At 37.0% G+C, this 15,279-nt stretch overlaps 2 protein-coding genes across 6 annotated transcripts in view; one reads left to right on the top strand and one right to left on the bottom strand.

Annotated features, from left to right (window-relative positions):
* Positions 1–15,279, bottom strand: part of LOC131436062 (neurabin-1) — a 149,579-nt gene that overhangs the window by 111,947 nt on the left and 22,353 nt on the right. The window lies entirely within an intron of this gene.
* Positions 4,729–7,181, top strand: LOC131436066 (uncharacterized). Its single transcript, XM_058604527.1, has 5 exons — positions 4,729–5,129; positions 5,190–5,570; positions 5,638–5,809; positions 5,896–5,975; positions 6,449–7,181. Exons 1-5 carry the CDS (start codon positions 4,844–4,846, stop codon positions 6,640–6,642), a joined length of 1,113 nt encoding a protein of 370 aa, XP_058460510.1. The 5' UTR covers positions 4,729–4,843; the 3' UTR covers positions 6,643–7,181.

The following is a 15,279-nucleotide window of genomic DNA, read 5'->3' as shown; positions in this document are numbered from 1 at the left end:
TTTCTCATGTTATTAAATTTTTTTCCGGATCCGATTTGCTGGAGTATAAGTATCTCAAGTAGAGATAACTCTACGTCTCATTAGCGGTTTATGTTGAGCTGCTGGGTGGCTTGGTAGTTCAACATGAACTGCCATGCACTGATGAGTCGAAGACGAAACATAAGTTACAAATTAACTTTAATATTTCTTTCCGTTTCGTCTTAGACTAGTCAGTGTAGAGCAGCTCAAAATGAAATGCTTAATCCAAAACTCGGCAATTCAAATTGAACCGCTTAGCAGACGTACACAGAGAGGAATTATGAATTTTACAGGTGACATAACTTTTCAAACGATACAATTCATAACTACTGAACAACCATTCGTACAGAAATTTACTGGCTCCGTGTGTAATTTGCACTCGGCTAGCAAGTGAGACTGTATGAATTTATATGCACGATTTACCAGCCAAGCAGATATGTGCTTCTGTGGCTCAGTCGACTAACTGGTGTGCTTTGTGATCTAATGTTTTTCGGTTCAGGTCGCGTTGTTGCTGTCGATCTTTTGATTTTTATTCCTTTCGTTTTAAAGCCACGTAATTTTCAAATCACACAATTTTACATGATCTTGAATATAAATTTGTGTGAAATATGACGCTTCATTTATGTGCATCTGCTAAGATGTAAAACACGAGAATTTTTCGTACTGTGTAAAGTCAGCGACATTTGTGAAACACTTTTTTACTCTGAAGCCTTTTTTAGGCGGATTTCCGAAGTGAAGCGGTTTTTTTACGCGGATTTCCGAAGTTACGCGTCTCAAAGACATTTTTCCCATTTTATTCTTTATTTTTAACAACACCATATCACAACGTTTCATGCATTTCTAAGACATTTGGCATAAAATCTTTTTTTCAATTTCGTAAATCTCTAAACTTTTGCGATTTGTTTCGATTGTATTTAAAATTTTTTTTTATATTACACCAGATCTGGACATTTTATGAATTGCTAAGATATTTGGCATCCAAAAAAATTTTCTTTAATTTTGCGGTTTACTTATCTCCGCGTAAAAAGTGTATATTACGACGAAGCGCAATCTCTAGTTTAACGTCCTGACGGAAAAGGTACAGGTGACTTTCTAGTCGACTACTTAAAATGGTCTCATAGTTATTTAATTTCTTCTGGAGTCGATTTTCGGTCCGGAGTAACGGGGTAAAATGGGAAAAAAAAATTAAAAAAAACTTAGTCATTTAGGGGTTTTGGTACCTCTTAGGCACCGGTTTGTGCAAATGTACACATGACTAAATTTATTAATTTTTACGATTCGCATTGAGCTCATCAGTGCAGTGCGAAACGTAAAAATAAATTAGCTAATGCACTGATGAGCTGAATGCGAAACGTCGAAATAAATAAAGAAAACCTGTTTAAATCCACCTAGTGGTGTAATTATGCCTTTCTTATAGTACTTTTATTTTCAAAAATATCAGAAGATTCTTTCAAGAATTTTTTTTCAAACTTGAATAAATTTTGAAAGTTTCTTTGGATATAAACTAACATAACCTTTTCAATTTGTAAACACTTACGCCAAATCATCCAGAATTTTTCCTTATTTTGCGTCGTCGCATCAAATGCCGGTTTGAAATTTTGAACACACTTTACCCTATAGTTCCGGAACCGAAAGTTGGACCCGGATGAAATTCAACAGCAACCTATGAGTCTGTAGAACCTTTTGTGGGAGCTCGATGAACTGTGTCAAATGACTCTCCGTGGACACCAATTTTCACTAGTCAATTTTCAAGTGATTGCAAAACCTTTCTGTATGAGAAAGGCTTAAAGCATACTTTTAGAGAATAGAATCGTTTTTATGATTTTGTGATGATAACAGTTCGGCTGAAAAATTCGTATCGTTTAATAGAAACACACATTTTTTTGCCAAAATTCGTTTTTATTATTCAACATAATTGCCATCAGAGGCGCTACAGCGATTATAGCGATCTTCCAACTTTTCGATACCATTTTTGTAGTACGATTTGTCCTTTGCCAAAATCGGCCTCAGTTTCAGCGATTACCTCTTCATTGCTTCTAAATTTTTTACCAGCGAGCATTCTCTTGACGTCTGAGAACAGGAAAAAGTCACTGGGGGCCAAATCTGGAGAATACGGTGGATGAGGGAGCAATTCGAAGCCCAATTCGTTCAATTTCAGCATGGTTTTCATCGACTTGTGACACGGTGCATTGTCTTGATGAAACAAAACTTTTTTCTTCTTCAAATGAGGCCATTTTTTTTAAATTTCGTCCTTCAAACGCTCTAATAACGCTATAAAATAGTCACTGTTGATGGTTTTTCCCTTTGCAAGGTAGTCGATGAAAATTATACCATGCGAATCCTAAATACAGACGCCATGAATCATCAATTCGTTGTTGTTTTTAATCGATTGTGAGCTCACACGGCACCCATTTTGCACAAAGCTTTCTCATATCCAAATATTCGTGAATAATATGTCCAACACGTTCCTTTGATATCTTTAGGGTGTCAGTTGTCTTGATCAACTTCACTTTGCGGTCATTGAAAATCATTTTGTGGATTTTTTTCACGTTTTCATCGGTAACAGCCTCTTTTGGACGTCCACTGCGTTCATCGTCTCCGGTGCTCATATGACCAGTACGAAATTTTGCAAACCACTTACGAATTGTTGCTTCGCCCGGTGCAGAGTCTGGATAACACTCATCAAGCCATTTTTTGGTATCGGCGGCACTTTTTTTCATCAAAAAGTAGTGTTTCATCAACACACAAAATTCCTTTTTTTCTTTTTTTTCACAATAACAAAAGTAGCTTCACTCAAAATGCAATATCTCACAAACTAATAATCAGACAGCTGTCAAATTTATACACGTATCTTTTGAAGGTTGGTACTAATTGAAAATGGTATGGATTTAATTCTAGTGGCGCCCTCTCATAGAAACGATACGAACTTTTCAGCCGATTTGTTGCTAACATGTGGGTAAAAATTTAATAAAAGTCCCATCTGCTAATGACGGTTTATCTATATTCACTTTTCTTGCAATTATTTCAACGTAGTTCCTTATGTTTTCTACCATTTATTCTGATAAGATGGAAAGATGGTGGCCTTCATCATAATGTACTACAGTGGGTAAACAGTAATAAAACATTAAATTATATTTCGCGCGGAAACCTTATTCGTCAAATTATTTTTTTTTTTCTAGGTCAGTCAGTGACATCTGTGCCAAGTGTCACGTTAAAATAGACTTTAGTGTTTAGAATACGTCTGTCTTGCTTTGAGGAGGACGAAATAGATTTGGAACAATAAATGAAAAATTTTGAAATTATGAACAAAGTCTTACTATTCTTTGCCCACAGTAGTAAGATAGTAAAAAGAAATTATTACCAATTATATAACATTAAAAGCTACCTCTAAACAAAAGTAGCTGTCATTTTCAGGTTCGATTCAATGACTTTTTCGTTTCGTTGCGCTCTAATTGCTTAATATTTTGCATATACAGATTTTGAATACAGAATTTTGATTACCCGATACAGATTTACAGATTTTTCTACTGGAAAAAAAAATTAAATGAGGCAACCTTGTACGCTATACGAAACAGAACAAAGCCCGCTGTGTTCTTCGTTCGCAAAGGCGGTGGTGTTTTCTTCTTCCGTACCAGCACGTACCGATGCGTACCGGTTTTGCATCGTCATTTTGTATGACGGTTTGAAAGTTTTGATACTAATCGTCATATATTTTTGGAACCAGAAGTCGGATCTGGATGAAATTGCACAATTTGAATCAAGATTTGTGAAAAACGGTTTAACCGTTGCTGAGAAATCGAAGTGAGCTCTGTGTTTGGAGCTTTTCTTCACTACCGGAGAGTAGTAGTCTCAAAGTAGGTTAATATATTCACCGACTAACAACATCTACCAACTAGATAAATTTACCAGTAAGTTTTACAAAAATTTGCTCCTCGTTTCGCTATCACTTTTGAAAAAATACTTATGAAATTGATAAGTTTTCACCTTTCGTGTTGTAATACCGGAATCAAAAGTCTGGATCAACTTTTCGGAGACTTTTGAAAGAATTTTTTGTTTTTTTTTATGCCAAAAATCTTAAAATTGCATGAAACGTCGAGATTTTGTGTTATCTCAGAAAAAAAATTTTGTTTTTAAATCGACTTTCTGGGACTTTGAAGTTGATATTTTCAAAAAAAAAATTTCGATATAACACTAAATCTCGACGTTTCATGCAATTCTAAGACTTTTTACATCAAATTTTTTTTTCGATTTCGAAAATTTCATTTTGGTGATTTTTCAAGATATATGAAAATTCCACTAAGTGGACTAAGAAGCACTAGTTTGGAAAAATGATGCTGACTGTGTGACATAGACACTGAAGCATGCTTTTGGGAACTACTCGGATCAATCTGAATCAATATCAAAATTAGTATCCGAAATTATTTAATAAAAGTATGAAAAATATTTTCATGAGACTGTTATGAAAGAAGAGAAAGGCCCACTAGGTGGATTAAGAAGGGTTTTTTATTAAAACCATTAGAATCACGACCATTAGAAGGCCATGGATTTCTCGGTTGCTGCGATAGCAGCGAAAACCTATTTCACACTCCCAAGATGGCAAAAACTGAAAGAGACAACGGAAACTTAGCATACTCGAGCATCACTCGATTGACAAACAATGATAAGGTCGATTGCTGATTGTGAATATCTATAATCCATATTTCTATCGTGGTCACAATCGTTGCAATTGCCGTTAGAAGTGATAGTGGCTTCGATAGTGATTTTGATTGCAGCGATCAAAGTAGGCGAAGATATTAGTTTTCACCGCTGGATCAATTCGATAACAATGTGGATAATAAACACGTTGCTCATTTTGGTTGTGTCCTTTCTACATCCATTAGTTGTTAGATGTCAACAGAGTTCGACTCCCGTACCGTGCAATAGTTTTTTTGGATGTATTTCTCACTTAGAATGTTCACAAGATGAATATTGGGCATCTGGTGTTTCACTGAACGGGTGCTGTCCAGGATGCGTGCGAGGATTAGGACTAGACGATGTGGGATGTGATGAACAGAATCCGTGCGCGCCTGGTTTGTTATGTGGAAAAGGCGGAATTTGCAGAATAAATACTAGTGAGTTGGAAAAACTTTAGAATAAGATTCTTACAGTTCATAACGTTGTATTGTTCCCAGCAAACTGCCTGGCCACGAAACACGTTCCACAGCACGTACAGTGGAAGCCGACTTGTGACTCCCGGGGACAATTCCTGCCGAAGCAGTGTCGAGGAGATGAGCTACTGGGACGTTGCTTCTGTTATTCGGCAACGGGTAGGCGAATCTTTGGTTGGGACTGGATGGATAAGGCAGACAAAATGACCTGTGCATGCAGCCGCAACCGATCCGACCTGGAAGCAAACGGAAGAACCGACGTGACCCTTCACTGTACTGCTAATGGGAATTTTGAAGAGCTGCAGTGCGACGGTGGCGTGTGCTGGTGTGCCAATCCGGCAACCGGTGAACCTTGGCCAAAGGTTCCCATTGTTTTGCCGGCAATGTGGAAGAAATTACCCTGCTGCAAGTGCCGACCTTTCTGTGACTGCCTAACGATAGGATGATTTTATTTTACAATTCTCCATTCCAGACAATCGTACTCGGCACGGAGATCAATACCTGCGGCAATGCGAAAGTGAACATTTCGCCCAGAAATTGCTGCAAAGTAAATTCGTTTTGCATGGCCACAGGAATGTGTCATATACGGATACCGTCTGTGACTACGACGGCAGCTACGGGCGGTACGAAATTGAACGTGGCATGTAAGTGCAATTTCCACCACGATGTGACGGAAACGACATTGAATTTACCCGGAGAGTGCTTTTGGCAATACAATTTCCATTTTCAGCGCATATTGCACCTGGCGAGATGGGGAACGCATAGAACCATTCCTAACCAGCAGCCTGAAGTTAAGCTCTTTGAATTGCAGTAAGTTGATCGTAAATGTCATCTGCCAAGCACACGTAACACTCGAAAATCGCCTACAAGTATACTTCATGTGAAGAAAACCTCCGTCACTCGTCACTAGCACTAGCACACCAACTAGCAGCGCTAAGATGTTTGCTAACCAAACTTTCGTTCTCTTTCAAATGCGTTTTGTTTGTTAAACACAAACATTCGTACCGTAGAACCTGAAAGCATAGGACAAGCAACAGCAGTGGTAACCAATGTGTCTGTTTAGTTTTTTCCTACACAACACAATTTCTTCGGACCGTTCATCCGATCTTTAATCAATAATCTTTGTTCCTGTCTTATCAGTCTGTTTGCACTTGTCCGGTCTATATGAGTCAGCGGAGAGTGCGTTAACCCTCGGTTATTTAGCTTAATAGTTTTAGTACAAATATATAAGCATAATTCTAAGCTCAAATTATGTCCTGATCATTTCATTTACTATCATCCAGATTGTGCACGTGATCAGAAAATTTTCACTGAGGCCGGTCTCGAGATGGTACTTTTGTGTGAAGGCAACGGCAACTACCGAACGCTGCAAGATCGGAACGGGGAGCTGTTTTGTGTCGATCGGGATGGATTCGAGGTAGCCACACAACAGAAAGTCACATCAGAAGAGGAATGCTACCAGTATATGTTTTTATGAAGTTTTAGTTTCAACAAGAATGGAATTTGGAAAATTATGTATTGTTTCAGCTCGGTTTAAATATTATTCATCCAAAATGAAAACAGTTTGCATAAATAAAAGTGAATACGAGATCTGTTCAAAAAGTTCCCGGAATTTTTTAATTGCGCGCGTCTGGAGAGTCCGGTGGTCAAAATTTTGTTTTATTGGGTTAGTACATACGTCCCTAATGTATGGTGAAATTTTCAGCTGTATTCATTGTTTACATTCTGTCTTGTAGCGGCTGGTGTAGACGTGTTTTTTTGAGCTCGGCAATTTTTGTTAGTTTAAACAATGGAAGAATTGAAGAGTCAAAGAATTTGTATTACATTTTGTGTGAAAAATGAAATAAAGTGTAACCAAGTAAGCGAAATGTTACAGAGAGCCTACGGTGAGTCTGCTATGAAAAAAAACAAGTGTTTGCGAGTGGTATAAGCTTTTCCAAGATGGCCGCGAAGACGTTGAAGACGACGAACGCTCCGGTCGACCCAGCACGTCAATAATCGATGAAAATGTGGGAAAAGTGGAAAAAATGATTATGGATGATCGCCGAATCACTATTAGAGAAGTTGCTGATGAAGTTGGCATATCAGTTGGCTCATGCCATCATATTTTTTCAAATGTTTTGGGCATGAAACGAGTGGCAGCAAAATTCATCGTTGCTTATTCGTGATTTTTTTGGCTAAAAACAAGACTTTGATCATGCCCCAACCTCCTTCTTCACCAGATATCGCTCCGTGTGATTTTTTCCTGTTCCCAAAGTTGAAGAGACCCATGAAAGGACAGCGTTTTTCATCGATTGAAGAGATAAAGGCAGAATCGCTGAGAGTGCTACAGAGCATTACAAAAAGTGACTATCAGGGGTGTTTCGAAGACTGGAAAAAACGCTGGCATAAGTGTATTATATCTAGGGGGGATTACTTTGAAGGGGACCATATAGATGTAGACGAATAAATAAATATTTTTTTAGAAAATTCCGGGTACTTTTTGAACAGACCTCGTATAAGTTAGCTTGAAATAATCGAAATATTTACAACTTTGAAAAAACTTTTGACATATTATTTATTAATTTGTGGTCAAGCAAGATCCACTGGATAAATGAGGTAAAATCAACTCTCATGACGTAAAATTAACTAAAGCAGGATGCTATTACACTATTTTCCAATGCCTTCCTCTCTTTTTTGTTTAGTGTGACTTCATAGTGACTTAAAATCAAGATGACTTAGCATTCAAAATCGTGTATGAATATTGTAAAACTAAATAAAAGAAACACTTTCAACGATGACAGGAACAAGGACAATTCGAATTACTATCACCTGAGAAGGAAATCGGACAAAAGACATGAAATGGCTGAAACGCCGAACTCTACGGAGGAGAGGGTTTGTGATTAGGAAACCTCCCTCCAGAAATCACAGTCATCTGTCTAGGTTTATTCGTTTCGTCCAGTCTTCCCGAAATTTGATTCCATGCCAGTTGGTCGAAATCATAAAAATGTATGTATGTGTATGTGTGTATGTGACAAATAATGTCACTTGATTCTCTCAAATATGCCTGAACCGATTTTCACAAACTCAGATTCAAATGAAAGGTACGATTCCATAGATCACGATTGAATTTTATCCAAACCCGACTTCCGGTTCCGGAATTACAAGGCAATATGTGCAAATATTTGAGAAAATGCGCACTGAATTTTCTCGGGAATTTTTTAACCGATTTTTACCAACTAAGACGCAAATGAGAGGTCTTGAAGTTCTTTGAAAAATCACAAAAAAGTTGAGTATTTTTTAAAAGTGATGGTAAAACGAAGTACAAACTTTTATAAAACTTACTGGTAAATTCATCTGGTTGACAGACCTTGTTAGTTAGTGGATATACAAATCTACTTTTAGACTACTAGTCCTCGGTTTCCGCTTCCAGACGCACCTCCAGGAACTCACTTCAATTTCTCAGCAACGGTTAAACCGATTTTCACAAATCGTGATTCAAATTAAAGCTCTCAGTGTCTTAAAAGATACTGTGCAATTTCATCCAGATCCTTTATTATAGGGCGATGGGTATCAAAACTTTCAAACTGTCATACAAAATGATGCAAATCCGGTACGCATCGGTACGTACTGGTACGGAAGAAGAAAACACCACCACCTAGCTTTGTTTAATTTTATATAGCGTGCTGGATTGCCACACTTAGATCTATATTAACTTGACATAACAGTTTACAAATTGAAAAGATTATGGTAGTTTATACCCAAGGAAAGTTTTTGATTTTATTCAAGTTTGAAAGAAAAAATCTTCACAGAATCTAGTGATGTTTCTGAAAATAAAAGTGATATGAGAAAGGCATCATAACACCAGATGGATTGAAAAAGTTTTGTTTGGTTGGTATTACATCTGCCGAACATATTTTATATACATCAAGTCATTGCACAAACGACATCATATTTTTTCATCGTGATCAACTTCTGACCGTTTAAAAGATCCAAAAGTGTGTAAAATGGGTGCTACATGAATTGAATGAAAGATAAATGAGTAACCGTAAAAACATTTATGAAATTTAGCTTCAAAGACGCGAAAAAAATCAGTTTTGCATTGTTACTGGCGATGACACATGGATTTATATTAATTAATTTTAAACCAGTTCGATTCGGCAAGAATCTTTGTTTGGTGGGTTGGTGGGATGGTGAAACCAAGTGAAACTTTTAGTACTAAACGCTACAGACAACAAATGATAAATTTAAAACATGAATTGAACGAAAAACGCATAACTTTGGAAATCCGCGTAGCTTCGAAAATACTACTTTGATCAAAAATTCCCGAAATTTATTCAGAAACTTAAAAATACAAGATTACTCATCAAACTGCAAAACACTTATGCCAGCGCTTGATCCAATCCTCGAAACATTTTTTATATTCAGTTTTCGGTATGGCTATTAGAGCCATCTGCGATTTTTCCATAATCTCATCTCGGGTGCTTAAAACGCACTCCACGGAGCGGTTTCCTGAGTCGACCGAATAGGAAAAAGTCGCAGGGAGCCAAATCAGGTGAATTCGGTGGTTACTAAATGGTATTCGTTTCGTTTTCAGCCAAATGTTCACGGATAACGATAGCATTGTGTGACGGTGTGTTGTCGTGGTCTAAGTTCCACGAGTTGTTTGCCCACAAATATGGTCTTTCGCGGTGAAGGCATCAAGCAGAAAATTCGATAGAATATTAATGACAGATGTGGCAACCTAAAAAAATCTTATCGGGAGACTGAGAGCGCCACACCGTGGTGATTCCGGGCACTACTTGATCAAGGTAGTACGCGTGATTTTTTGGAAATCTGCGTAACTTCAGAAAACCGCATAAAAAAACACGTTACTTCGGAAATCCGTGTAAAAAAACGAGTAAAAAATACACGTAAAAAAACCACCGTGTATATGCTGACGATATAAAACTCTTCATGGAAATTAGAAATAACAAAGACGCTGTAATATTACAAAACGAAATTAATCTATTCCACATTTGGTGCTCCCACTCCAACTCAATGCAAAACAAACTAAACCCAATCTACAGTCATATATTTAGGAAATAAAATGGTAGAAGAATGTTAAATTATACGAGATGTAGGCGTAACCTTAGACTCAAAGCTCACATTTATGGAACATTACAGTACACTAATTAATGAAGCGAGTAGTATTCTGTGCTTTAAAAAAAATCGCTTTAGTCATAACTTTCAAGACCCATACACAATCAAATTGCTATATAGCACATATGTCAGACCAATTTTGGAATATTGCAGCCTTGTATAGAATCCATATAATATTATTCACGAACAACGCATTGAGTCGATCCAAAAATAATGTATTTTGTATGCACTTTGTAAATTAAACTGGACAGCATTTCCTCTACCACCATATGAAGCACGCTGCATGCTTATCAATATAACAGATCGGCTGAAAAGTTCGTATCGTTTCTATGAGAGGGTGCCACTAGAATTAAATCCATACCATTTTCAGTTAGTACCAACCTTCAAAAGATACGTGTATAAATTTGACAGCTGTCTGATTATTAGTTTGTGAGATATTGCATTTTGAGTGAAGCTATTTTTGTTATTGTGAAAAAAATGGAAAAAAAGGAATTTCGTGTGTTGATGGAACCACTACTTCTTGATGAAAAAAAGTGCCGCCGATACCAAAAAATGGCTTGATGAGTGTTATCCAGACTCTGCACCGGGCGAAGCAACAATTCGTAAGTGGTTTGCAAAATTTCGTACTGGTCATATGAGCATCGAAGACGATGAACGCAGTGGACGTCCAAAAGAGGCTGTTACCGATGAAAACGTGAAAAAAATCCACAAAATGATTTTCAATGACCGTAAAGTGAAGTTGATCGAGATAGCTGACACCCTAAAGATATCAAAGGAACGTGTTGGACATATTATTCACGAATATTTGGATATGAGAAAGCTTTGTGCAAAATGGGTGCCGCGTGAGCTCACAATCGATCAAAAACAACAACGAATTGATGATTCTGAGCAGTGTTTGGAGCTGTTATATCGGAATAAAACCGATTTTTTCGTCGATATATAACAATGGACGAAACATGGCTCCATCACTTCACTCCGGAGTCCAATCGACAGTCAGCTGAGTGGACTGCACGCGATGATTCGAACCCAAAGCGTGGAAAGACTCAACAATCGGCCGGTAAGGTTATGGCGTCTGTATTTTGGGATTCGCATGGTATAATTTTCAACGACTACCTTGAAAAGGGAAAAAACATCTACAGTGACTATTATATAGCGTTATTAGAGCGTTTGAAGGACGAAATTTAAAAAAACGGCCTTATTTGAAGAAGAAAAAAGTTTTGTTTCATCAAGACAATGCACTGTGTCACAAGTCGATGAAAACCATGCTGAAATTGAACGAATTGGGCTTCGAATTGCTCCCTCATCCACCGTATTCTCCAGATTTGGTCCCCTGTGACTTTATCCTGTTCTCAGACCTCAAGAGAATGCTCGCTGGTAAAAAAATTAGAAGCAATGAAGAGGTAATCGCTGAAACTGAGGCCTATTTTGAGGCAAAAGACAAATCGTACTACAAAAATGGTATCGAAAAGTTGGAAGATCGCTATAATCGCTGTATCGCCTCTGATGGCAATTATGTTGAATAATAAAAACGAATTTTGGCAAAAAAATGTGTGTTTCTATTAAACGATACGAACTTTTCAGTCGAACTGTTACAAACAACGACGCGACCTGCAATGCTTTATTTTAAGAGCGACATTATTCCCCAACGCATTCAATCAGCTTCATTATTATCGCTGTAAAATTTTTACATACCTAGCCGTCAAAAACGAACAAAAGGAAATTTGTTTTAGAAAGACACTCAAGAACAAATTATGCAATATATATTGGCCAGTCAATCGAATAATGCACGCCGCAACAATCAATACTGCGCACATCTTGACTTTACTTTGTCTAAACATCATATTATATCACAGATTTGTCGTAAAAATAATGCGTAGTATGTAAACCATTTATATGGAATTAGAGTTGGCATCACTGGAAGTACGATGCGGTGCCTAAGTGTTGCTATCAAAAAAGTCAATGTGTATCAAACAACTTATAGTACAGTAACAACTGGTCGAAACAGTTATTTTGAGCGATAGTGCAGCTGTGGCAAGTGAAAAGTGTTAAAAGTATTATTTATTGAATAATGCTGATTCGCGAAACCAAAAAAAAAATGTTCAAGCGATGGATACTGCGAATTTACCGCCCAAAATTAAACGATGTCAACTGATCGAAGCGCCATCTACATATCTCTGTTGGTGTGATCAAATTTTTAGAAAATGTGTGAAAATTCACAAGTCATTCGTGTGATTCAAACTGAAAATCTAAAATTGGTGTGCTGCAAAAACCCATTCGCGAGTGTTTATTTTATTTTATTTTTTCAGTAGTGGTGTGTCATCTCCCGTTATTTACAGCAATGCGAATAGGAAAATAGGAATACTGGTGAGATTGTTCCTTAGAGATTTTTCACATTTTTTTCTTATTTACAATGTCTCATTATATTTCTCCTTATTAAAAATCGGGCTTGACAAAACTCCATCGATTAATCGGGGGAACGTTTGATCAATGGATCTATTGTTCTTCGGGTTAAACGCTAAATTTATGACGCGCACGTGAAGTTTATAACCGTGAAAAGTAGGTGAGATTCATCTGGGAAAATATGACCACTATTTCCGGTGCATCCGAAATCGGAAACCGGGAACCAAGGTAGCCGGAATCTGTTTGTTTTAGAGCCAGTTTAGAAAAAAAATACGTATCAGGTATACAACTTTGTTTCCGCCGTTTTTTTCCAAAATTAAAAGCTTTATTGCGAAAAAGTGCTTACAGATGTCTTATTCAAAGTATTGTCCATTTCTCCCATCTTTCCGGCAATTTCCGGATCCCGGCTCGAAAAAAGGAGTCCTCTTTTGACGCTATCCACACGGAACGACCGAAATTAGCTCTGCGCCTAATTCGTATTACTGTTTTTGAATTAGTTGATTTTAACAACAAAATTTCCAAAACAACTATAAAATTAGTTAAAATTGAGAATTTATTTGCTGAAAAAACTCTTATTTTTAGAGAATGTGCTTAGTTGGCGAATATTCTGGACACAAACCAGCAATATCTCAATCCAAAACGAAATTCTCATTGACAACTAATTTTGTTTTTGAAATCAGAAAATTTGTTTCTATTTATCTATCACCAGTTTATTAGCCACAAAATTCATGAGAAGTGTCAAAAAAAAAACAATCCAATAAAAAGCTAAAAGGGACAGTCTTGTTGAAACTGCTTGCAAATTGTTTAGATGTTTTATGCATGTGTTACGATATATCCATATATAAATTTCTAAACCGGTATGTAAAAATGACGTAAACTGTTGGTGGAAAGTGTATTTATTCAGAATTTGTGCGCATTTGAAGCGATTGTGGGTAATATTGTTTTTACGCGGAACAGTGAAGTGAGTTTCAAATGTTGCACTCTAATTGTACACGTCAAATGATGTTTTTTGTATCTTCTAACATTCCGGGCTACGCCGTTTGGTGTACTACTTGTATTCGGTTTTTGTTTTCCGAGTGCTCAAAGTTTTCAGTGAGAGAGTCGATTTCGCGAAGTCGAATTAAGAAAACAGCGATTTAGAAGAAAAATGTTCAAAAAGAAGTTTATGTTTCGCTTATGTGTTTTTCTCCAATACAACATCGTATTTATACCTGCCAATATAGAAAAGACAACCGCGACTGAAATTTTTTTCGGTAGTAGTGTGCCATCTAGTGGCTAGTAGTCATTACGGTGCGTTATTTCGGCGACAGAGCGCCATATAGCTACAAATTGCAGAAACCAATTCAACCATTTATGTTGGTTGAAAACAACGTTTTATTTCTCTAATTCAACTAAAAAATTAGTTGAATGGATATGAAGTGTGCCTTAGCTAAGAAATGACAATTGGTGAATTCAACTAAAAAAATAGCCATTTCAATAAATATTTTATTATTATCAAGGAAATTAGAATTAAAAAATCTAAATTAGCAAAAGTAAGAAATTTTTAGTTGTCTCAAAAAATAACTAACTAAAATCAGAAAATCAACTAATTTTTTCGCCAAAATGCTGATATCGGTCTTTCCGTGCATGAAGCAATCCATTTTTCCAACTTTTCGAAGAATTGCAAATGTTCATCTGCCAGGCCGTGTGCCATCGAACGGAATAGGTGAAAGTCAGAAGGGGCGACATCTGGGGAATACGGCGGGTAGGGCAAGATTTCCCATTTCAGTGTTTCCAGGTACTTTTTGACCACATTTGCGACGTGAGGCCGAGCATTGCCGTGTTGGAGGTTGGAGGTTGGTACGAATCTTCATCAAGCAATACTTCTAGTTGTTCATCTCTGAAGGTTTTTTCTCTTCCACCACCTTGTTTGTCTTCGACATCGAAATCACCATTTTTAAACGTTGAAACCACTCCCGACACGTTCTTTTACTCAGAGCAGCATCACCGTAAATTTCTGAGAGCATTCGATGCGCTTCAGTTGCATTTTTTTCGAATTGTAACAGAAAAGTAAAACCTTCCGCAAATGGTGAGAATTGGTGCACATATTTTAACAATTTTCTGTACATGTTACCCCATAATTCCGGAACCGGAAGTTGGATCCAAAAGTCAGTTTTCACAGTGATTGCATAACCTTTCTATTAACCTTTCTATATGAGAAAGACAAAAAAACAGAAGGAATTTCGTATTTCAGTTGGAAGCGCATATTAATACAAAAAGCGATTCTCGGTAGCCGGCTACCCAGAACAATAAACACATGCTAATATTATGCGAGTATTGATCAGCATGCAGGGATCAGTATCGTTAACACAATGTGGAACTAACGAGTGTATCGAAAATAAGCTATCCACAAATTTTTCTTTCAAATTATGATAAAAAACGATATTTTATTCAAACTGAAAATTGATCCTTTATTGTACGAGGTTAAACTTGAGCATAATGAAAACCGGAAGAAATTTAAGTAATTCCTTCACGAATTTTCGAACTTTTGATCGAACGCTCTTCATCATGTTCCGGACAAGTGTTTCATCGCATTTTTTTGACGCTTGTACCC

The sequence above is a fragment of the Malaya genurostris genome, chromosome 3 (assembly GCF_030247185.1).
Source record: "Malaya genurostris strain Urasoe2022 chromosome 3, Malgen_1.1, whole genome shotgun sequence".
In the NCBI taxonomy this organism is placed as follows: Eukaryota; Metazoa; Arthropoda; class Insecta; order Diptera; family Culicidae; genus Malaya; species Malaya genurostris.
The sequence above is the reverse complement of the archived record's forward strand: the minus strand, read 5'-3'. Positions and strand labels throughout refer to the sequence as shown.

What these genes read in the sequence shown, in the direction of transcription:
- LOC131436066 (XM_058604527.1), top strand. Translation starts at nt 4,844, where the DNA reads ATGTGGATAATAAACACGTTGCTCATTTTGGTTGTGTCCTTTCTACAT. An exon ending in AATTTGCAGAATAAATACTA is followed by an intron (nt 5,130 to 5,189) that starts GTGAGTTGGAAA and finishes TATTGTTCCCAG; the next exon opens with CAAACTGCCTGGCCACGAAA. An exon ending in TACGAAATTGAACGTGGCAT is followed by an intron (nt 5,810 to 5,895) that starts GTAAGTGCAATT and finishes TTCCATTTTCAG; the next exon opens with CGCATATTGCACCTGGCGAG.